The following is a 23616-nucleotide window of genomic DNA, read 5'->3' as shown; positions in this document are numbered from 1 at the left end:
ATCAGACACCCATTTTTCAAGCTAGCATATAATGTCACATAAACCCAAACCACAGCTAAATGCAGCACTAACCTTTGATGATCTTCATCAGATGACACACCTAGGACATTACGTTATACAATACATGCATGTTTTGTTCAATCAAGTTCATATTTATATCAAAAACCAGCTTTTTACATTAGCATGTGACGTTCAGAACTAGCATACCCCCCGCAAACTTCCGGTGAATTTACTAAATTACTCACGATAAACGTTCACAAAAAACATAACAATTATTTTTAGAATTATAGATACAGAACTCCTTTATGCACTCGCTATGTCCGATTTTAAAATAGCTTTTCGGTGAAAGCACATTTTGCAATATTCTGAGTAGATAGCCTGGCATCACAGGGCTAGCTATTTAGACACCCACCAAGTTTAGCCCTCACCAAAGTCAGATTTACTATAACAAAAATGTCATTACCTTTGCTGTTCTTCGTCAGAATGCACTCCCAGGACTTCTACTTCAATAACAAATGTTGGTTTGATTCAAAATAATCCATAGTTATGTTCAAATATCCTCTGTTTTGTTTGTGCGTTCAAGACACTATCCGAAGTGTAAAGAAGGGTGACACGCACAACGCGTTTCGTGACAAAAAATTCTAAATATTCCATTACCGTACTTCGAAGCATGTCAACCGCTGTTTAAAATCAATTTTTATGCCATTTTTCTCGTAAAAAAGTGATAATATTCCGACCGGGAATCTGCGTTTTAGTACAAAGAGAGAGAAAATAAAAACATGGAGTCGCCTTGTGCACGCGCCTCAGTCTCATAGTACTCTGACCGACCACTATCCAAACGCGCTAATGTTTTTCAGCCAGGGGCTGCCTCGACATCATTCAGCTTTTTCCCGGGTTCTGAGAGCCTATGGGAGCCGTAGGAAGTGTCACGTTACAGCAAAGATCCCAAGTTTTCAATAAAAAGAGTCAAGAAGCTCAAGGAATGGTCAGAGAGGGCACTTCCTGTACAGAATCTTCTCAGGTTTTTGCCTGCCATATGAGTTCTGTTATACTCACAGACACCATTCAAACAGTTTTAGAAACTTTAGGGTGTTTTCTATCCAAAGCCAATAATTATATGCATATTCTAGTTTCTGGGCAGTAGTAATAACCAGATTAAATCGGGTACGTTTTTTATCCGGCCGTGTAAATACTGCCCCCTAGCCCTAATAGGTTAAATATGAAAATACTTTTGTGAAGATAGCAATGTGATTTTAGCCTTCTAAATTAGATAATTGCTTTTCATATAAACTTGTGCCCAGTCAGTAGCCATGCCCAAGTGAGCTCAGAGTTCGTGTCAGCATGACGGAATGCCCCCTTTGGCCAGAGTTTTTAAAAACCCCCCCTACAAAATGTACATTAGACCATCCTGACATACAGCGTGAGCTGAACCTTACAAAGTGGTTTAAACTCTACAGACCAGAAAACACTCTTGAGCGGCTAGATGTTCTTTACCATTCGGCCATCAGATTTGCCACCAATGCTCCTTATAGGACACATCACTGCACTCTATACTCCTCTGTAAACTGGTCATCTCTGTATACCCGTCGCAAGACCCACTGGTTGATGCTTATTTATAAAACCCTCTTAAGCTTCACTCGGCCCTATCTGAGATACCTACTGCAGCCCTCATCCTCTAAAGACAACACCCATTCTGCCAATCACATTCAGTTAAAGGTCCCCAAAAAACACACATCCCTGGGTCGCTCCTCTTTTCAGTGTGCTCCAACTAGCGACAGGAACGAGCTGCAAAAAAAAGAAATACTAAAACTGGAAGGTTTTATCTCCATCTCTTCATTCAAAGACTCAATCATGGACACTCTTACTGACAGTTGTGGCTGATTTGCGTGATGTATTGTTGTCTCTACCTTCTTGCTTTTGTCTGTGCCCAATAAAGTTTGTACCATGTTTTGTGCTGCTACCATGTTGTGCTGCTGCCATGTTGTGTTGCTACCATGTTGTTGTCATGTGGTGTTGCTGCCATGCTACGTTGTTGTCTTAGGTCTCTCTTTATGTAGTGTTGTGGCGTCTCTTGTCGTGATGTGTGTTTTGTCCTATATACAGTTGAAGTCGGAAGTTTACATACACCTTAGCCAAATACATTTGAACTCAGTTTTTCACAATTCCTGACATTTAATCCAAGTAAAAATTCCCTGTCTTAGGTCAGTTAGGATCACCACTTTATTGTAAGAATGTGAAATGTCAGAATACTAGTAGAGAGAATGATTTCTTTCATCTTTTATTTTTTTCATCACATTCCCAGTGGGTCAGAAGTTTACATACACTCAATTAGTATTTGGTAGCATTGCCTTTAAGTTGTTTACCTTAGGTCAAACGTTTCGGGTGGCCTTCCACAAGCTTCCCACAATAAGTTGGGTGAATGTTGGCCCATTCCTCCTGACAGAGCTGGTGTAACTGTGTCAGGTTTGTAGGCCTCCTCACTCGCACACGCTTTTTCAGTTCTGCCCACAAATATTCTATGGGATTGAGGCCAGGGCTTTGTGATGGCCACTCCAATACCTTGACACTGTTGTCCTTAGGCCATTTTGACAACTTTGGATGTATGCTTGGGGTCATTGTCAATTTGGAAGACGCATTTGCGACCAAGCTTTAACTTCCTGACTGATGTCTTGAGATGTTGCTTCAATATATCCACATCATTTTCCATCCTCATGATGCCATCTATTTTGTGAAGTGCACCAGTCCCTCCTGCAGCAAAGCACACCCACAACATAATGCTGCCACCCCCGTGCTTCACGGTTGGGATGGTGTTCTTCGGCTTGCAAGCCTCCCCCTTTTTCCTCCAAACATAACGATGGTCATTATGGCCAAACAGTTCTATTTTTGTTTCATCAGACCAGAGGACATTTATCTAAAAAGTATGATTTTTGTCCCCATGTGCAGTTGCAAACCGTAGTCTAGCTTTTTTTATGGCGGTTTTGGAGCAGTGGCTTCTTCCTTTCTGAGAGGCCTTTCACGTTATGTGACTCGTTTTACTGCGGATATAGATACTTTTGTACCTGTTTCCTCCAGCATCTTCACAAGGTCCTTTGCTGTTGTTCTGGGATTGATTTGCACTTTTCGCACCAAAGTACGTTCATCTCTAGGAGACAGAACGCGTCTCCTTCCTGAGGGGTATGACGGCTGCGTGGACCCATGGTGTTTATACTTGCATACTATTGTTTGTACTGATGAACGTGGTACATTCAGGTGTTTGTAAATTGCTCCCAAGGATGAACCAGACTTGTGGGGATCTACAATTTTTTTTTCTGAAGTCTTGGCTGATTTCTTTTGATTTTCCCATGATGTCAAGCAAAGAGGCACTGAGTTTGAAGGTGGGCCTTGAAATACATCCACAGGTACACCTCCAATTGACTCAAATGAGGTCAATTAGCCTATCAGAAGCTTCTAAAGCCGTGACATCATTTTCTGGAATTTTACAAGCTGTTTAAAGGCACAGTCAATTTAGTGTAAACTTCTGGAATTGTGATACAGTGAATTATAAATGAAATAATCTGTCTGTAAACAATTGTTGGAAAAATTACTTCTGTCATGCACAAAGTAGATGTGCTAACCGACTTGCCAAAACTAACGTTTGTTATCAAGAAATTTGTGGAGTGTTTGAAAAACGAGTTTTAATGACTCCAACCTAAGTGTATGTAAACTTCCGACTTCAACTGTATATATTTTTTAATCCCAGCCCCCCATCCTCGCAGGAGGCCTTTTACCAGGCCCTCATTGTAAATAAGAATTTGTTCTTCACTGACTTGCCTAGTTAAATAAAGGTACGAAAAAAAACATTGGTGCCACAAACGAGAGAAAACGACGATGTGCACATCCGCGAAAAAAAGTGTGCTGTTGATTAGCTATTGTCAGATAAAAAAAATCTATATGTTTTCTATCGACTAAGAGAGCTTCATAAACTGTTTATTCGATTGTGGGGTTTGAATAGTGTGAGAAGTCAACAACATATTTGGTGAGAATCACAACATATGGTACAAAGTCAATTCTATTCTAGGGACAGTTTTCAATTTTAGCATTATTTAATCTGCAGTTATTCTTTTGCTATTTTATTTTTTTACAAATAATATACTGCTCAAAAAAATAAAGGGAACACTTAAGCAACACATCCTAGATCTGAATGAAAGAAATAATCTTATTAAATACTTTTTTCTTTACATAGTTGAATGTGCTGACAACAAAATCACACAAAAATAATCAATGGAAATCCAATTTATCAACCCATGGAGGTCTGGATTTGGAGTCACACTCAAAATTAAAGTGGAAAACCACACTACAGGCTGATCCAACTTTGATGTAATGTCCTTAAAACAAGTCAAAATGAGGCTCAGTAGTGTGTGTGGCCTCCACGTCCCTGTATGACCTCCCTACAACGCCTGGGCATGCTCCTGATGAGGTGGCGGATGGTCTCCTGAGGGATCTCCTCCCAGACCTGGACTAAAGCATCCGCCAACTCCTGGACAGTCTGTGGTGCAACGTGGCGTTGGTGGATGGAGCGAGACATGATGTCCCAGATGTGCTCAATTGGATTCAGGTCTGGGGAACGGGCGGGCCAGTCCATAGCATCAATGCCTTCCTCTTGCAGGAACTGCTGACACACTCCAGCCACATGAGGTCTAGCATTGTCTTGCATTAGGAGGAACCCAGGGCCAACCGCACCAGCATATGGTCTCACAAGGGGTCTGAGGATCTCATCTCGGTACCTAATGGCAGTCAGGCTACCTCTGGCGATCACATGGAGGGCTGTGCGGCCCCCCAAAGAAATGCCACCCCACACCATGACTGACCCACCGCCAAACCGGTCATGCTGGAGGATGTTGCAGGCAGCAGAACGTTCTCCACGGCGTCTCCAGACTCTATCACGTCTGTCACGTGCTCAGTGTGAACCTGCTTTCATCTGTGAAGAGCACAGGGCGCCAGTGGCGAATTTGCCAATCTTGGTGTTCTCTGGCAAATGCCAAACGTCCTGCACGGTGTTGGGCTGTAAGCACAACCCCCACCTGTGGATGTCGTGCCCTCATACCACCCTCATGGAGTCTGTTTCTGACCGTTTGAGCAGACACATGCACATTTGTGGCCTGCTGGAGGTCATTTTGCAGGGCTCTGGCAGTGCTTCTCCTGCTCCTCCTTGCACAAAGGCGGAGGTAGCGGTCCTGCTGCTGGGTTGTTGCCCTCCTACGGCCTCCTCCACGTCTCCTGATGTACTGGCCTGTCTCCTGGTAGCGCCTCCATGCTCTGGACACTACGCTGACAGACACAGCAAACCTTCTTGCCACAGCTCGCATTGATGTGCCATCCTGGATGAGCTGCACTACCTGAGCCACTTGTGTGGGTTGTAGACTCCGTCTCATGCTACCACTAGAGTGAAAGCACCGCCAGCATTCAAAAGTGACCAAAACATCAACCAGGAAGCATAGGAACTGAGAAGTGATCTGTGGTCCCCACCTGCAGAACCACTCCTTTATTGGGGGTGTCTTGCTAATTGCCTATAATTTCCACCTGTTGTCTATTCCATGTGCACAACAGCATGTGAAATGTATTGTCAATCAGTGTTGCTTCCTAAGTGGACAGTTTGATTTCACAGAAGTGTGATTGACTTGGAGTTACATTGTGTTGTTTAAGTGTTCCCTTTATTTTTTTGAGCAGTGTATTTAGATGTTAATAGTATCTTCTGATGACAATTATCACATTTTAACTAAATGCAATCTATTAACTTACAAATATAAGTAGGTACAATATCTAGCTTTCCGATTACACGTTCTGATGGAATGGCTTGTCCTTTACTTTGTAAAAACCTTGATTGCATCGAGTGAATGTTGGACAAATATATTGGTTCCTTTCTAAACATAGCAATGTGAATGCAAATAGGACTGGACCACAAATATGTGAAGTGAACTGGCAAGAGTTGAGTCCTTATTCAAAGGCAAATGCAGTGTGAGTACAAAGATAACTGAGTTATTGTTCTTTTTACCCCAGAATTCTCTTTAAAGAGGTCTGAGATCGGTTATTTTGTTGTGGACTATATGTGAAAACACCCTACGTTTTGCTGCCTCTCTCCATATTTTGTATTTTTTTGTTGTTAAATTATTACTAACATTATTGTTTTTAGTTTTGCGTAAACTAGTTATTATGCAATTCATGACACACAAAGGGATGCTCGAAAACTCTGACACATCGTGGGCGTTGCCAGTTATGGGCGTTACCTGTAATGTGTCGTCGTGACTACGCGGTCTTATGGGAATGAGAGTTTCCAAAAATGCCAGTGAGCTGATGGTGCTGGGGAAGAAGGAGGTGACATTGCGCACCTAGCCTACTTCCTCAACTTATCCAGGAGTAGCATACTCTCTAGCTCCACACACTTATGGGAAGTCTACTAAAGTAGTGCCTGAAACAGGTGGATTCTCCTTCGCACAGCTACACACAACATATTTTTTTTTTTTTTGTTCTGAGACGGACCGGCATCACCACAAAATGAATTCGCTCTCCGCTTGGTTTTGGAGTGAGAGTTTCTGGCTTCCACCGAATGTTACTTGGGCGGAACTCGAGCACCCACCACCAGGAGAGGAGTACCCCAGAGCTGACCAGCTACTCTCATGCTTACCGCTTGCTTTTGGCGTGTTGGCTGTCAGGGTGTTATTTGAGAGGTATGCTATGTAACAAAGTAACGTGTATTGACTTGTCTTTGTAAACCAAAGATTTAGCGGTATAAACCAAGGCCAAGTCCTTGGCTAAACTGATTGTGTGTGTGTGTGGGCGCGCGCGCGCTTAGTAAGTACCAGTCAGAGGAACTAATTAGCGAACTACCCTTGGGCTATAAGGAGGCATTGTTTTCTGATGATAGGTTCCCAACACTACTCTAGTCTATATGATTTAGACTATTGACACAAACACTATTGTGGAAAATACTATTAGTATGCTACTGTGTGTAGGCCAACAGTAGGCTACGAATAGCCACTGAGTATACAACGTTTGTATCATAGGTGTCTTGTTTAACCTGAAGGGTAGCCTACTGGTGTGAGAGAAGCAGTAACCCTTCTGGCTTCATTTACCTGTGTTCTATTAAACGCCATACAGTCACTTAGTAACCAGGCTTTGAGTAATCTCTGTAACCAATAAATACAATCTCGCGAGTAATTTGGTCAGCTGCACTGATGCTAATCTTTGTAGAGGGACGAAGTTCACGCAAACTGACTGCTGCAAGTGACGTCCATTGGATTATATTGTGTGCATCTCTAACGTCTAAAATGGCTCTTCTCTTTGTGTCCTTTTCTTTCAAAGTCCTTATCTTTGTGTCCCTTTTTGAATGTTTTGATGTGAAATAAGCAAAGGAACTGGTAAAAGTGAATAGTCAGTGTGTCTATCCATATTTGTATTTTATTTAACCTTTATTTAACTAGGCAAGTCAGTTAAGAACAAATTATTATTTACAATGACGGCCTAGGAACACTGGGTTAACTGCCTTGTTCAGGGGCAGAACGATAGATTTTTTTTTACCTTGTCAGCTCAGGGATTCAATCTAGCAACCTTTTGGTTACTGGCCCAAAGCTCTAATCACTAGGCTGCCTACGCCCTCATCTGCTTTCTATTAACTATCCATATGATTTCAGATTATTGTAAAAGAAATGGAAACAAGATTATTGATGATATGCACTACTGGTGTTCTCTTCTGTGTACCACAGTAGAATTGGATGCTGGCTGTCTGCTTATCCAAATAGGTAATTTGAATTCTCTGCATAGCAAGGCCTCTCCTGAACAGATGCTTTCTGAAATGTTAGCTGGGCATATGTTTAGGCCTAGGTAGTACATTGGATTGTGTGATAGGAAGGAAGTGAATGTTGTTTGAATGGGTCATAGAGGCAGTACACTGAGGTCGGGGAGGTCTTGTGATAGACCTCATTTTGCTGGTTAGTGTCTGTCTCACTCTCAGCAAGGAACTTTCTCCTCTTGACCCACCGCCCTCTCACATGACAGCTCATCAGCCTCCTCTGTTTAGAGTTAGTGCTACATTCCTCCTCATACTCTCCCTCTGACTGTCTGTTTTCCTCCACAACCCTTTCTCATTCTAACTGCTTTTCTCTTACACACACACACACCCGCTGCACATACAGTAAATTTGTGGGTAAACTGTGAAGGCGCCGTGTCTGTTTGTGGAATAGGCCCCTGGTGAAAGCCATGATCTTCTCTGCTGAGGTTTCTGGAGAACTGTAGGTACTGTAGAGCCAACCCTGTGTCCGTGTTTAATATTGCTCTCTCTCTCTCTGGTGCTGTGTGTGTGTTTAGGCTAGTAGCCAAGCCCTGTGCCAACATACTTCAGATTCAGGCTGGAGAGAGCCGGCGAGCCCAGCCCAACGCTGTCCTGGAGAGGGTGTTTACATCCACAACGGTACTTAAGGCATTGGTCTCATACCCTGCTGCTGGGTGGACAAATGTAGCATTGTGACCTGAAATGTTTCTTATGTTATTGCCCACGATGTAAAAGCAATTCACCACATGTACATGAACGGGATGTTCTGTAAATGCAAGTGGATTAGTGGAAGTAAAAAATAAGTGGAAATGATAAAAATCCAACCTATCGTAGATGTATTCCACACTGATGAACTTGATTTTTACTTGCTACTCGGGAAAGTGTGATCAGATTTTGTTGATTACTGTCCAAAGCCGATTAGCTCCGTTTGATGCCAGTCTGCTTTGGCTGTAGCCAACTTTCCTTTGACTTGTTTAGCAGGGCAGCAATGTAGTGTTTTTGACTCTAAAAGTGTCTCTGTGTCTCCTGCGCCTTTTCCTCAGAGTCCAGACTCGCGGCGGGTCGAGGGGCTCTCTAAGCAGCTGGACTGGGATGTGCGGAAAGTCCAGAGATGGTTCCGACTGCGGAGGAACCAGGACAAGCCCAGCACACTCACAAAGTTCTGCGAGAGCATGTAGGTTCTGAAAAGTCTTTATCAATCTAGATGCGCTAGCTTCAGCATTGCTGTTCTGTTTCTTTACTTTATGTTTCCTTTGCTCTTTGTTTTGCATCATAGGTGGAGGTTGACGTTTTATACTTGTATATTTACCTATGCAATTCGCTATCTGTGGGTGGTGAGTTGAATTGACTTCTACTGCACTACACTAAGTAACTTGAATATAATTCAAACACACTTTAAATTGAAGGGAGCCCTTTTAAAATTGTTGTTACTATAGGAAAGAAAGTAACAATAAGATATACATGCTGACTATGCCGATCGCTTTCAAGAGGAAGTCATATTGATAAGCATTGTTATCCTCTTTGATTATCTTTGACATGTGCATGTCCTCCTCTAGTCTCCTTGGATGTGGGACACACGGCAATGCTGGTACAACTACCCATTTCAGGTGAAGGATCTAAATACCATGATCATTCATCTAAATAGTCAACAGATGAAGATTCAATTCCTAACCATAGGGCTTGTTCATGTTCTCAATATGGCCTACTTTTGCTAAGGATACCATGTTATTGTTCTTCCTTGCTTCCACAGACGCTGAGTGCTGGCCAGTACAACTACTATGTAGCCGAGCTGGCCTTCTACTGGTCCCTCATGTTCTCCCAGTTTACAGACATCAAAAGGAAGGTGAGTCAGGTGACTGGGTTGGAGGGGCACGGTGGATGGACTTGTAGTGGGGTAGGTGGACATTGAAACTGCAGCTATTGTGCTCCCCTCTCTCAAAAACACTAATCCTACCACCACTTCAGTCAGTGGCTTTCATTCATGCTAATTGGCCAATCTATTGTAGCTGGTATGCAAGCCATTTAAATCCACTTGATTTTCTGGAAAGTCTTTGGTCGTTTAGCAAGAATTGGTGCCAGTGTGTCCTGTTTTTGTTACTTCATTTCAGAGACACTTTCGTTTCACTCTAGTTTAGCAAGGTAATTATAGTTTTGTACTAGAAGGCCTACGATACTGTGTAACCTCTGATGAACAGGTTAGACGCAGCAGTGAGTTTCTGTAGAGGCATAGTTTGGGACAGGAGTTTATGTATGAAGCACTAGCCCAGAGTCCAATCCTAGTGAGAGTAGACCTAATCCATTGTCACATGGGTGCTGCTGGAAGAGGTAGAATTACATTAGCACTGTGCTGTTCTCTGGTAGTGGGTCAAGGGGAAAGGAAGATTTTTATTTGTATCACTTAGCAAGTTTTGCATGTTGTAAAGGTTTCCAATACTCCTATGTTTGACCCTAGCATCTTTGTACACCATTACAAATGCAAAGATCCTTAAGCAGGAGCAATGAAGACAAACGCATTGCAAAATCATAAGTCGTTTCAAGTTAAGAAAATATACTCAGTACATGTCATCTAGTTTAATATATAACTAAAAGTATCTGGTGAAGTTTCTAGGAGATCATTAATCATGTGTGGAAGAATTCTCATTGCCAAGCAGATGCAGCCTTTACAAAAGCTGGTGACGACATTGTCAGGTCAATGAACTTGTTGGGATGGTTTAATAGACCAGGTTGTTGTGACCTTGGTTCCAGTCACTCAGTGATTCTATGCGTTTTATTGGAATCAAATGGCATGTGTGTAAATATTTCCCCCTCCCCCTCTCTCCCCCCCCTTGTCTACCTCTCTATCTATCTATCCCTCTATTTCTTTGTTTACCTTTGTCCTCTGACAGGATTTCCTCATCATGTTTGTCCATCACCTGGCCACCATAACTCTCATCACCTTCTCCTACTGTAACAACATGCTGCGAATAGGCACTATGGTCATGTGTGTCCATGATGCTTCCGACATCGTGCTGGAGGTAGATAAAATGTCAAGTGCCTATACCAGAGCCATGTATTTAGAGAGTTGGGCCAATGCGGTTTCTGCATTATGATGTACTTACATGACACTTCAACATTCTATGGCAGCCATGTTAGCTCCTCATTAACATTACATGGGGAATATTTAAACAATGCTATGTAACTGAATGTCTAGAATTAGAACAATATTCAAATAGTTATTTTCGTTTCTACATATATGGCTTCGGCCTATGCTATACTGTATGTGTAGAGCTGTCTTTTTACTGGCTGAGGTGGTTCCACACAAAACTGAAATATTATTTATGGTGTATGTGGGTGTGAGAGTACGGGGTTTCACCCTGGCGTGTGTTTACTCTGTGTTTGAACAGCTGTATGCACTACTGCTGCACTTAGCTAATACCTGTTTAACTGGAATCTGACTGTTTAACATGTCTGTTTACCAAGGTACAGCGAGAGAGGTGTCATTGAAGGAGAATTAAACATGTTTGCTGGTTTGCTATCTGTACTCATGTGCCTATTTATTCCCCCCCCCAAGTTGGCCAAGTTGGCCAATTATGCAAAGTACCAGCGGATTTGTGACACCGGCTTTGTAGTATTCAGCATCGTCTTCTTCATCACGCGACTTGTCATCTATCCCTTTTGGTAAGGGGGGGTACATATTGAATTATGCAACAAGGCACAGAGCTGCGTTATCTAACTCCAGCCATTCTGTCCTCAGCACTATAGGATATATGTATAATTAATTAGATTTCTATAAAAGGATTTGGCTCTTTGGCGTCTCCTTGTGACGGTGCCCTGGTAACACGTGTGCTTGGTTGTGTGTGTCTGTGTTGAAGGATCATATACAGTGTGCTGGTGGAGAGCTGGGAGATTGTCGGTCCGTACAGGTCCTGGTGGCTGTTGAACGGCCTGCTTCTGGTCCTGCAGTCTCTTCATGTCTTCTGGTTCTACCTCATCGCTAGAATCGCCATCAAAGCAATATTCAAGGGCAAGGTGTGTATGTGTGTGTAACTTTACTCCGTCTGAATAATAATGAACCTATGGTAGCAACAGTGATAGTTTGTGTAATATGCTCACATTGTAGTTGTAGACCTAAAAATAAACATTTGCCAATATCAAAACATTTGTCCTTTTACAGACCACCTATTCAGGTTTAGGGAGGAAAAACAGTAATATGTTGATGATCTGATTCCTTGTATGATTCCTTTGCAGACTATTCATTATGTTACTGAGCACAAACTCTGTCCCTTTTTAAAAGGTGGCGAAGGATGACCGCAGTGACATCGAGAGCAGCTCAGAAGAGGAGACGGACACCAATGTCAGGAGCAGGAACAAGTCACATCCCAACGGTAGCGAGCAATCACCAAAAAAAGACACCGGGACCAATGGCTTCGTCAAAGGTGGAACAAAAGACCACTGAACACAGGGAGAGGTGATTATGAACTGGACACGGGGGGTCTCTGAAATGGATCCCCTCTGCTGTGTGCCACTTAAATGGGTCCCAGCTCTGTGTAACTGAACTTCAACTCTTCTTTCACTTTCAGAAAAACAAACCCTCTCAGGACTGGTGTGGGTTGTGAAGACGATGATAAAATGTACAATGTTTGCTGCCTTGAGGACCTCTATTTATCACTGTGTGTTTCTTTGTATCAAGTTTACAACTTTGCCTTTGCTTATAGTAGAAATAGGGGAGGAAAGTTTTCATAGTTTTACCGGTCAAATACTGCTTTTTCATTTCTACAATGTTTTGATAACTCACTTTTTTTACTTGGAGAGAGCTTTATAGATGAAACCGGTGGTATTTTAATGGTTGTAAGAGATTGTGTGCCTTACTGAATATGCTGCCTCCCCTCATCTGAGGGGAAAAAATAAAGTAGAAATTATCTGTATTTTTCTCAATAAAAACCTTTATTTGAACCAAATCATTAGTTAACATCTTTTGACTACCAAAATTATAGCAATGGCACTCAAGTGACCTCATGTGTTCACTATCAGACACCGTTCAGCCCATTGTCATGTAACTCTATACTAGTAGAAAGAATGGAGGGATCGAACAAATACTATCAATGGATTGGTTTTTATTTAGCCTTCTCAGGCTAAATTAGTCAAGTTTTGTGTGACTTTTTTTAGTATTTGATTTTTGCACACTGGTCCATCATCTCAAACATGTCTTCACTGAAGTTGTTATACTGCAGACTGAAAGAGAGGAAGGGAAATGTCAAGAATCCTTACACTTTTCACATGACAAATTGTGATAGCACAAATTTCACAACAGCAGTAGGGATTACGAAACCGTGTCTTGCGTGTGGTACAGAGGAGGCTGTGGAAGGAGCTATAGGAGGTCGGGCTCAATGTAATAGCTGGAATGGATTTCTTTGGAACATATGGAAACCACATGTTTGACTAACATTTATTCCATTAGTGAGCCTGTCCTCCTATAGCTCCTCCCACTAGCCTCTGGTGTGGTCCTATCAAAATATAAAATCGCACTGAACACTAAAACATGAATACTATTGTATAGAGAACCATCAATACTACTACAATGCATCAGTGGAATCCACCACTACTTGGCTCACTCACTTCATCTCCTGCATGGTGCGACTATCCTGCATGACTTTGACCAGGGCTGGGACTGAGGTGTCAGTCAGATGGTTGTTCTTCAGGACCAGGCTCTTCAGGGAGCCACTGGCCCTCACCGCCACACTCAGGTCTCCAACACAGGCATCTGTCAGTTGGATCATCTCAACACTAACACACACACCATTATCTCAGTTTTGAACCTTGATATATACCTCAATATTTGATGTGACATATCACAAACACAAAGTGAGAGGATTCAAGTGTTACACTGATCCGTAGCAAAGCAAAACCAGTCTGGCGATACACACTGTCTGTTCACTTACTCCAGGTGCTCCAGACTGCACCGTTTGTCTCCCAGTGCGACCCAGAGGTGTTTGGCTCCTTCGTCTCCTATGTTGTTCAGGCCCACAGACAGTGTTCTCAGTCCAGAGGTCCCACTGCTCAGCAAAACGCCCAACTCCTTGAAGACCAGGGGAGTCAACTCACAGCGGACCAAGCTGCAACAGAAAACCCTAATTGGTTCTGATACAAAGGCATGAATCGTCTCGTTTCCAAGGGGTCCCCAGACTACAACAGATAATACACTCAATACATAACAAGTATGCTGCGGACTGTAGTACCGCAGTTTCTCCAGTGGGCGTCCAGGCTTGTTGAGGGCCTTACACAGCTGCAGTGCCCCCTCCTGGCCCAACTCATTCACAGACAGATCCAGCTCAGTCAGCCTACAGCCTTCTGACTGCAAGGCCTCAGCCACACCAGCACAACATGCAGCTGTCAACTCATTATCAAACAATCTGGCAAGGGATAGAGCAGAGAGGGAATCAGGAGAGATACTCTGCATCTCATATCACAAATCTCCCTATCTGAGCAATGTGTTGTTTTTATTTGTCCTAGAGACTTGAGTGAGCTATTATAACTATAATAACAGCATCCATTATATATCTGGTCCTTACATCAGGCTTTGCAGTTGGCAGCAGGGATATTGGAGAGCCTTGGCCAGCCAATCCACCCCCTGGTCGGTGAGGCAGTTCTGTTCCAGGTTCAGTATTCTCAGCTCTGATTGGCCAACGCACAGTGCAGTTGACAAAGCCTCCATGGACCCCCCTGTCAACTCACACCTCGGTAACCTTCACAAAACAGTCAACTAATTACAGGCTAATAATGACATTTGAACTGTCAATCATAGATTTATTCTTCTTTGAAAATGATACCATTACAATATCTTTGCTAGAGTACGTACTGAAGCTCCTGCAGTTTGCAGTGAGGGCTTCCCAGTGCATGGCTCAGCTTCCTGAGCCCCTGGTCATGGAATGCATTCCCCCTCAGCTCCAACACACGGAGATGGGATTTCTCTGAGGTCAGGACTGCCACCAGGTCCCCACAGCAAGCCTCTGTTAACCCGCACACTGGAAGTCTACAGAAACCAATCATCATCCATTTAGATACAACAAACAGACCAAGTGACTTTACTATTACGTAATTCAATACGATGCACCAAATACCAATACAACCCTGTTATAAGGAAGTGATAATAGTGTTATAATTAAGTTTATGGTGTCATATGTTTTAAATGCTTTATATTCAGTGTATGAGTAGTATGGGACCTCGTCTTCAATAACCTATTGAAGTTGAGAACATTTTGAAATCGTAATTTACTGTAACACCGCCATCAATATTAGATTGTGCATTACATTTGAATGGCATGATGCAAACACTGTAAATGTCATATTCTGTGAAGTAAGATGGAACTCACTTTAATGTTTGTATGTTGCAGTCCCCAAGTCCTGTGCAAAGAACTTTGAAGCCTGTGTCACCCATGGGGGTGTAGGACATATCCAGCTCTGTGGTCCTTCCCTGGCTGAGGGCTGAGGCCAGGTGAGCGAGAGCCCCAGCACTAAGAGAGCTCTGAACCAGGCTGTGGACAAAACAGATGAAGAGATGTGCATGAGTATGCAGCTCTGGTGATGTTTTAAAGGGCAAATCCGCAGTTGAAACAATAACAAAGCAACCACTCGACCAGTGTTGGTAAAAAGCTGAGGAATGGGGCTAGAGAAATGTAACCACTCAAATTCATAGACAGAGCTATGGATACAAGGACTGATCCATGATATCAAAATTATAGTTTTAACCATGTTGAGGCTAGTGTTTGTTTCCAATTGTTGTTTACAAACATGGGAGTAAAACAAGCTTATATTTGGGGTTCTGATGGGGTAATAAGACAGTTGAACTAAAATCATGATTTATATTCTTCAAGAATCAATGGGTATATATCATTAACTTATGTTAAAATTGGACAAAATGTGGCATTTTTGTTACGGAAATGTTTTGGAATTAATTTATACAATGTAACCTACATCCATGCATACAGTAAATCATACTGTAATATGTCTCTTTCCACTATCTGGAAAGGAACAGTAATTACAGATAATTTGTTTGCGACAGAAAATCGAATCACATTTTAACTGTCACATTTTTTATTTGTTTAACCTTTATTTAACTAGGCAAGTCAGTTAAGAACAAATTCTTATTTACAATGACGGCCTACCCCAGCCAAACTCGGATGACGTAGGGCCAATTGTGCACCGGCCTATGGGACTCCCAATCACAGCCGGTTTTGGTTTCTTTGCAGCAATTCGACCATAAAGGCCTGATTCAAAACCTATTCCCCCTCAGGAGACTGAAAAGAGTTGGCATGGGTCCTCAGATCCTCAAAAGATTGTACAGCTGCACCATCGAGAGCATGCCTTTTGCACACACTGTAAATAGACTTTATTTTTTTCTACTGTGTCATTGACTTGTTTATTGTGTTATTGGCTTGGCTTATTGTTTACTCCATATGTAACTCTGTGTTGTTGTTTGTGTCACACTGCTTTGCTTTATCTTGGCCAGGTCGCAGTTGTAAATGAGAACTTGTTCTCAACTAGCCTACCTGGTTAAATAAAGGTGAAATAAAAATAAAACCCTGACAGGTTGCATCACTGCCTGGTATGGCAACTGCTCGGCCTCTGACCGCAAGGCACTACAGAGTGTAGTGCGTATGGCCCAGTACATCACCGGGGCCAAGCTTCTTGCCACCCAGGACCTTTATACCAGGCGGTGTCAGAGGAAGGTCCTAAAAATCGTCAAAGACTCCAGCCACCCTAGTCATAGACTGTTCTCTCTGCTACCGCACGGCAAGCGATACCGGACTGCCAAGTCTAGGTCCAAGAGGCTTCTCAACAACTTCTACCCCCAAGCCATAAGACTCCTGAACAACTAATCAAATGGCTACCCAGACTATTTGCCCCCCCCCCCCCCCACCCCACACACTGCTACTACTCTCTGTTATTATCTATGCATAGCCACTTTAACATCCCTACCTGCATGTACATAATTATCTCAATTACCTCGACACCGGTACCCCCGCACATTGACTCTGTACCGGTACCCCCTGTATAGAGCCTCGCTATTGTTATTCACTGCTGCTCTTAATTATTTGTTATTCTTATCCCTTACCTTTTTCTTCATTTTTATTTTTTAGGTATTTTCTTAAAACTGCATCATTGGTTAAGGGCTTGTAAGTAAGCATTTCACTGTAAGATCTACAGCTGTTGTATTCGGCGCATGTGACAAATAACATTTGATTTGATTCACGCAGTCTCCTCTGAACAGTTGATGTTGAGATGTGTCTGTTACTTGAACTCTGTGAAGCATTTATTTGGGCTGCAATCTGAGATTGGTAACTCTAATGAACTTATCCTCTGCAGCAGAGGTAACTCTGGGTCTTCCTTTCCTGTGGCGGTCCTCATGAGAGCCAGTTTGATTATAGAGCTTAATGGTTTTTGCAACTGCACTTGAAGAAACTTTCAAAGTTCTTGAAATGTACGTATTGACTGACCTTCACGTCTTAAAGTAACGATGTAATATGAAAAAGTAATTTGATTAAAGTAATATGGAGGGTCTTTTACAAAATAGGGCTATCTTCTGTATACCACCCTACCTTGTCACAACACAACTGATTGGCTCAAAAGCATTAAGGAAAAAATTCCACATATTAACTCTTAATAACAAGGCTCACCTGTTAATTGAAATGCATTCCAGGTGACTACCTCATGAAGCTGGTTGAGATCATTTTACTCTCTTCTCTGTATACATCAATGATGTCGCTCTTGCTGCTGGTGAGTCTCTGATCCACCTCAACGCAGACGACACCATTCTGCATACTTCTGGCCCTTCTTTGGACACTGTGTTAACGACCCTCCAGAAGAGCTTCAGCGCCATTCAACTCTCCTTCTGTGGCATCCAACTGCTCTTAAATACAAGTAAAACTAAATGCATGCTCTTCAACTGATCGCTGCCTGCATCTGCCCGCCCGTCCAGCATCACTACTCTGGACGGTTCTGACTTAGAATATGTGGACAACTACAAATACCTAGGTGTTTGGTTAGACTGTAAACTCTCCTTCCAGACTCACATCAAACATCTCCAATCCAAAGTTAAATCTAGAATTGGCTTCCTATTTCGCAACAAAGCATCCTTCGCTCATGCTGCCAAACATACCCTCGTAAAACTGACTATCCTACCGATCCTCGACGATGTCATTTACAAAATAGCCTCCAATACCCTTCTGAATAAATTGGATGCAGTCTATCACAGTGCCATCCGTTTTGTCACCAAAGCCCCATATACTACCCACCACTGCGACCTGTACGCTCTCGTTGGCTGGCCCTCGCTTCATACTCGTCGCCAAACCCACTGGCTCCAGGTCATCTACAAGACCCTGCTAAGTAAAGTCCCCCCTTATCTCAGCTCGCTGGTCACCATAGCAGCACCCACCTGTAGCACGAATGCGAATAGTTTGGGTAGCTGTTCAGGAGTCTTATGGCTTGGGGGTAGAAGCTGTTAAGAAGTCTTTTGGACCTAGACTTAGCACTCCGGTAACGGTAGCAGAGAGAGCAGTCTATGACTAGGGTGGCTGGAGTCTTTGACAATTCTTAGGGCCTTCCTCTGACATCGCCTGGTATAGAGGTCCTGGAAGGCAGGAAGTTTGGCCCCAGTGATGTACAGGGCCGTACGCACTACCTTCTGTAGTGCCTTGCGGTCGGAGGCCAAGCAGTTGCCATACCAGGCAGTAATATGTATAGCTGTAGAATAGTAGTATAGCGATCCACACTTATAAACCAGGGTCGTTACAGTAGATACATCATTTGTTTGATTATTTGTATTTATGTATGTGGTCCCACAGCAGTAGGATCTGAAAAACATGCTTTAGGTTTCCGTTTTATTTTCTAGTCGCAGACGAGAGGTATTGATTGCCACTGTATCATATCATTTACCAAACTGAATTGGGTCACACTTACTAGCAGCAAAATACTAGACAACAAATCACATTGATTTTCTGTTTCCTCAATTACTCACATTATTTTACGAGAGAGACGTATGGCAGGAACCAAAAGGTTGGCTTTTTCCTCAGTTAAATCCTTGCTGTTGTACAGATTCAGCTGATCCCATTCCCCCAGACATGTCACTATATAGCTGAGAGACACACAGTCATGTACACCCAGAACGCCATAGCTGATGCCACGGGCAGACGGAGTGATGATCTCCTTCACCAGCTTCTCATTCCGACGTTGATGGAGCAGATGAAAGTAATGGAGGTGTCTGTCTGTGTGATAGCTCTCCAGTGCCTTCCGAGAGGTGCTTTTAAACCAGCTGCTGAAGTCCATGATGTGGTCAGTGTTGAACTCTCCCAGTTCAGATTCCAGAGGCTTCCTCTGAGAGGGCTCAGAAAGCCCTGCCAGGTAAAGGTCGAGAAACTCTACACAACCCTCATGGTTCTCCAACATCTCTTCCACACTCACTGCTTCTGACTCGTCTAAGTAGAAGGATGCAGCCAAGAAAAACTCTTGGATCTTCTGGGTGTGGAAGGAGAAAATGCAGTAGTCCGATTCCAGGTCACCATCAACGTGCAGGAAATCTTTCAGTGATGTTGGAGTTGTTAGGAACTGTTGTACACCAGTGGAGGCCATTTCTTCTTTGGAGCAGTTTGAATCCGGGCCAAGACAGCAATGGGAAGCCATTCTACCCAGGGAGGTCACCAGGTCTCTGGCATTGGTCGTGTCCAATGACAGTGCCCGAATAAGGTGGACGGTGATATAAACAAACACCTGGGTTAGCGTCTCAGGAAGACTCTCTCCAGCCTCCATTAGAGACTTGTAAATGGAACACGTCGTCCAGCAGAATCTAGGAGAGGTGCAGAAATCATAGAACCCCATTGTCCTTTCTATGTTCTCAAACGCTTGACTGGCTACAATTGGATTAGAGAAGAACCTGTCGCAATAGGCCTTCCTCTGGGGTTTCAGAAACCCCAACAGCTCCACGCAGTAGCCATCTAGAGACTCAAGACTGGCTGCGGTAGGCCTTGAGGTCAGCAGTATGGCTGCCCCCTTCAGCAGAGGTCCATGCACCAGGCTGGCTACTAGCATAGAGACTGAGACTGGCTGGTGAGGGTCCGAGCAGATGGTCAGGGATGTGGGGGGGTCCAGGCTGTGCTGATACTGATCCAGCCCATCAAACAGAAACAGCAGAGACTTTGGATTCTGCAAGACTAGAGCCAGGGACTCAGGGGAAAGGTGACTGTAGCACTGAAGCAGCAATGCCTGCAGAGACAGCACCCCCTTATGGGCATTCAGATCCCTGAACGTGAAATGGAAGACACAGGAAAAGTGCTGGAGATGTTTGCCAGTGGCCCAGTCCACTATTAGCTTCTCCAAGGCAGTGGTTCTGCCAACTCCAGCTGGACCAACCACTATAACAGGTTTCAGCTGGTGTCCATCTTCAGGCAAAGCAGTTAGAATGGCATGTTGAAATGACTGTGGATTCTCTTGCATCTGTTTTTCTGACACATCAGGACCAGTAGTCATGAGCGGAATGTAATTATTATCATGCACAACTTTATTTGGCAACTGGCCTCCAAGAAGGGTTGATGTGTCCTCTGACTTCTGCTTTCTATGGCCCAGCAGTGCTTCCTTGTGCATTGTGAGGATAGCTGTCGAGAGAAAACAGCAGTTTGAAAAAGAGAACGTTGAGAAACAGACGGACATTGTTTGGTGGCGCAAGCACATGCACGCGCATCAACGCAAAGTTGGCACACACATATTGGAGACAAGAGTAGACAGACGCACAGGCATGCGAAAACAAGCATGCAAATACATTTTTCACCATACGGTAAACCATAGTAGCCAACATTTACATGAAAATCAAATTGTTATGGGGCGGCGTACACTTACTTTGAAAACAATCCTTTGATGTCGCCATAATGTATCTATAATTCCCGCTGGTGTCCTGTGCTTTCGTTCGTTCAGAACAATAGGCAATAAAATGCTTGGCAGAGGCTTGAAACAGTATGTTTTCGCAAATTAATAAAAACGAATCACAGCCGATGTTGTATCTGTGCAACTGTACAATATGTTCCGGGTGGCAGCTAGAATAGAGGATGAAAAAGAAGGAAGTGATATGTGCAATATCCTTTATGGACAAGATTCAACAACTCCTTTTTGGGAACAACTTATTCTAATGAACATGCGGAAACACCTTACGGCAGCAGGGTCTCCTAGTTTCAGCCGTCATATACTGTGATTGGTTTCAGCCAGCCAATACTATAGAGCACGGGTATTCAACCTGGGGTCCGAGGACACCTAGAGGTACTGCAGGTGGTCCGCGAAAATATGTTGCCATTTTTTTATTTCAATGTTTTTATGAATGTAGCTAGCAACCACATAATTAATTAATTATGAATAACATACATACAGTAGAAAAGAGGAGAATGTCTTATTTCTAATGATTATTTATCAACACTCAGTATCTGACATACACTTTGAAAGAATACCCTCGAGGAGGATACTGCCGCACTGGTGAGGAATGTGGTCCCGGTTCCAGGGATGGATAGAAAGTCCAATATGGCTGCCAACGCAATGCCATATATGTATATGATGTCCGAATTCAGTAGCTCTACTCGCATTGGTCCTAACAATTTGTTAAAAAAAAAGGGCATGTAGCTGGCGACACCAGCCATCAAGACATCATAGATGAGATCAATGGATCATCAGAAATGGGTACAGAGAGATAGTTAGATATATAGCTACCACAAACAGAAAAATTAGACAGATATTTCACTGGATGTATAAATGTGAAGCATCCGATTGGCGGTTCCAACTCAGTTGCGGTTGGTGCCGTTTAAGATTTTGAAAAAAAATTATGAGCGTTATTTGTATTTCTATTACAGCCTATTGGATGGCTGTCATGCATATTCCATTCACCTAATAGCTAGGTCCTAGCTCAATGTAACGTCGATAGGTTTAGGCTACTACATGATACTCAAATTGTCCCTATACCCATCAGCTTGCTACATCAGGTTGCTACAACCTAGCCTATTAATCAGTCCCTCCAGGATTCTGCGATCTTATAATTCAATGTAAAATCAACCAATCAGGGCATATTATGCGAGAACCCTCAATTTTGACCAATACAATTAACAATGAACAGAAATCAATATCATTTGCCAACTAAAATAACAGCTAACGATCGTGCAAAACAATTTCCAATGTTTTCGGGAACTAGAGAAAGTTGACAATCAACAGTCACTTCGAATCAGAAAAGCATATGAGAACGTCAGAACAGTACCCACAGCAGCGGCAGATCACCATGACTGAAGTGGTAGCAGGGAAGACTGTGGCAAGCGCTGAAAGAATCAAGGTGGGTGGCGTTTTACTCAAACTTTTACTCCGCTAACCTTGGCTTTAGTAGGGTGGTCGGCACTCTGCTCTCCAGTCTGTCTATGGAGAGCGCTGCTCAAAGCACTGAGTGCAATTTGTCAGCATTGCCGTTTTAAACTCTCTATAAAACTTAATACGGATCACGAAAGCACAATCTTTTGGGATTTTTTAGAAATTGAATAATAATCAACCACAAGTCTATTTTTACGTGTTCTGTTCTTTATCTCCCTTACGACCCTTTCAGAAAAAAAATCACAATCTCAAGATTTTGGAAGACAACTTTTAAGAAAGAAATATCGATCCTCAAATTGAAATTGATTAATCAGCTTTGAATCTATTTGTTTTTTTTAAGAGAAAGAGAGAGAGAGAGTAGGAATGGGAGGCGCATCTTGTGTTGATAGCAAGCCCCAAACCTGATGGAGAGGAGTGGTGTATGTGAGTGAATGTGTGAGTGGATTATGACAGAGCTGTATGTTCAGGAAAATAAACAGAATTGAGCACTTTAGATGTTTCTAATTGTTTTTGTATTATGCATTCTGCTTAATTCCGTCCTAAATCTGAGCACATATTACTTTATTTATTGCTTTATATGAAATTAACGTGAAAAAAAACATCGCAAAATGTATTGCAGAATTTCAGAAAGCTGTATTTTGAATGTTAAATGACGAGACAGAGGCATTGATGCGAGTAACCAGTCTTGTTCAGTATATTGCAATACATCCGGGTATTTCAAGCACACCGGTAACAACACTGGAGTTGCAGTAATTAACGTTTACCAACAGATGGCATCACTGTGCCATCTTACACCCATAACATCTTTCCTTTTATAAAATAGGACAGGAGCTGTCAATTCACTAACAAAACAAACCTAATAATAATTTCCAACATGAACATTTTTTTATTTTTTTTTCAGGTAACAACTTAACACATTTTGATACTCTCTTCACTTTTATCTCTGTCTGTCAACAATCCCTAATGGGAAACCTACAGATTAAGTATTTTTGGTGGCTGGGACAGATGCCCACAGCGTGAAAAGACAGGGGGCTTGTCTGCGAGGACTGCGGGTTCCCGCACAGGCGTGTCACCTGACTGTCTAAGGGGAGTATTGATGGGCGAGGGAGCGGCCAACCTGTGATCCCCTGGCTCTTTGCCCAGTGCCTCAGGCCCCATGTGACTTGCTGGGGTTCTGTCTTTTGTCATGCGACTCCTTTGACCATCAGGGTTCTGAGTAGGTGCTGGCTCAGCAATCCGAAGGTCAACCCTGTTACAACGGTACAGTGATCCATTCACTTCGACCAAGTAGGAGCGTGGTGCCACTTTCTGTACACAGGATCCGAGTCTACAGAGGCCCGTCCGGTCCCCTGGTAGTGGCTTCATCTGCACCGTTTCACCCACCCTGAGCTCAGGTAAGTCTTTTGCTGATTTGTCATAGATGAACTTGGAGACCTGTCTTCTGTGACGTAA

At 43.0% G+C, this 23616-nt stretch overlaps 2 protein-coding genes across 2 annotated transcripts; one reads left to right on the top strand and one right to left on the bottom strand.

The window, feature by feature from the left end:
• Positions 1 to 6309: 6309 nt before the first annotated feature.
• On the top strand, positions 6310 to 12251 carry LOC106566664 (ceramide synthase 5). Its single transcript, XM_014134905.3, has 10 exons — positions 6310 to 6704; positions 8341 to 8443; positions 8848 to 8978; positions 9081 to 9138; positions 9361 to 9411; positions 9555 to 9647; positions 10690 to 10818; positions 11355 to 11461; positions 11656 to 11812; positions 12078 to 12251. The coding sequence occupies exons 1-10, from the start codon at positions 6532 to 6534 to the stop codon at positions 12237 to 12239; spliced, it is 1164 nt and encodes a 387-aa protein (XP_013990380.1). The 5' UTR covers positions 6310 to 6531; the 3' UTR covers positions 12240 to 12251.
• A 448-nt stretch (positions 12252 to 12699) lies between these two features.
• Positions 12700 to 20920, bottom strand: si:ch73-233m11.2 (NACHT, LRR and PYD domains-containing protein 3). The gene is made up of 9 exons (XM_014134903.3): positions 20668 to 20920; positions 18797 to 20426; positions 15153 to 15314; positions 14640 to 14813; positions 14353 to 14526; positions 14020 to 14193; positions 13723 to 13896; positions 13400 to 13567; positions 12700 to 13015 (listed from the first exon to the last, which is right to left on the bottom strand). The coding sequence occupies exons 1-9, from the start codon at positions 20693 to 20695 to the stop codon at positions 12946 to 12948; spliced, it is 2754 nt and encodes a 917-aa protein (XP_013990378.2). The 5' UTR covers positions 20696 to 20920; the 3' UTR covers positions 12700 to 12945.
• Positions 20921 to 23616: the final 2696 nt, after the last annotated feature.

The sequence above is a fragment of the Salmo salar genome, chromosome 13 (genome assembly GCF_965601325.2).
Source record: "Salmo salar chromosome 13, fSalSal1, whole genome shotgun sequence".
Classification (NCBI taxonomy): domain Eukaryota; kingdom Metazoa; phylum Chordata; class Actinopteri; order Salmoniformes; family Salmonidae; genus Salmo; species Salmo salar.
Note: the sequence above shows the minus strand (reverse complement) of the source record. Positions and strands in the feature narration are given on the sequence as shown.

Bases quoted from the DNA above. Each gene is read 5' to 3' on its own strand.
- si:ch73-233m11.2 (XM_014134903.3), bottom strand. From the start codon at position 20,695: ATGGCGACATCAAAGGATTGTTTTCAAA. The intron at 15,315-18,796 runs GTGAGTAATTGA...TTTTGTCCACAG, and splicing joins CGTCTCTCTCGTAAAATAAT to CCTGGTTCAGAGCTCTCTTA. The intron at 13,568-13,722 runs GTAAGTGAACAG...TGTGTGTGTTAG, and splicing joins TGCAGTCTGGAGCACCTGGA to TGTTGAGATGATCCAACTGA.
- LOC106566664 (XM_014134905.3), top strand. From the start codon at position 6,532: ATGAATTCGCTCTCCGCTTGGTTTTGGAGTGAGAGTTTCTGGCTTCCA. The intron at 6,705-8,340 runs GTATGCTATGTA...GTGTGTGTTTAG, and splicing joins GTCAGGGTGTTATTTGAGAG to GCTAGTAGCCAAGCCCTGTG. The intron at 10,819-11,354 runs GTAGATAAAATG...CCCCCCCCCAAG, and splicing joins CTTCCGACATCGTGCTGGAG to TTGGCCAAGTTGGCCAATTA.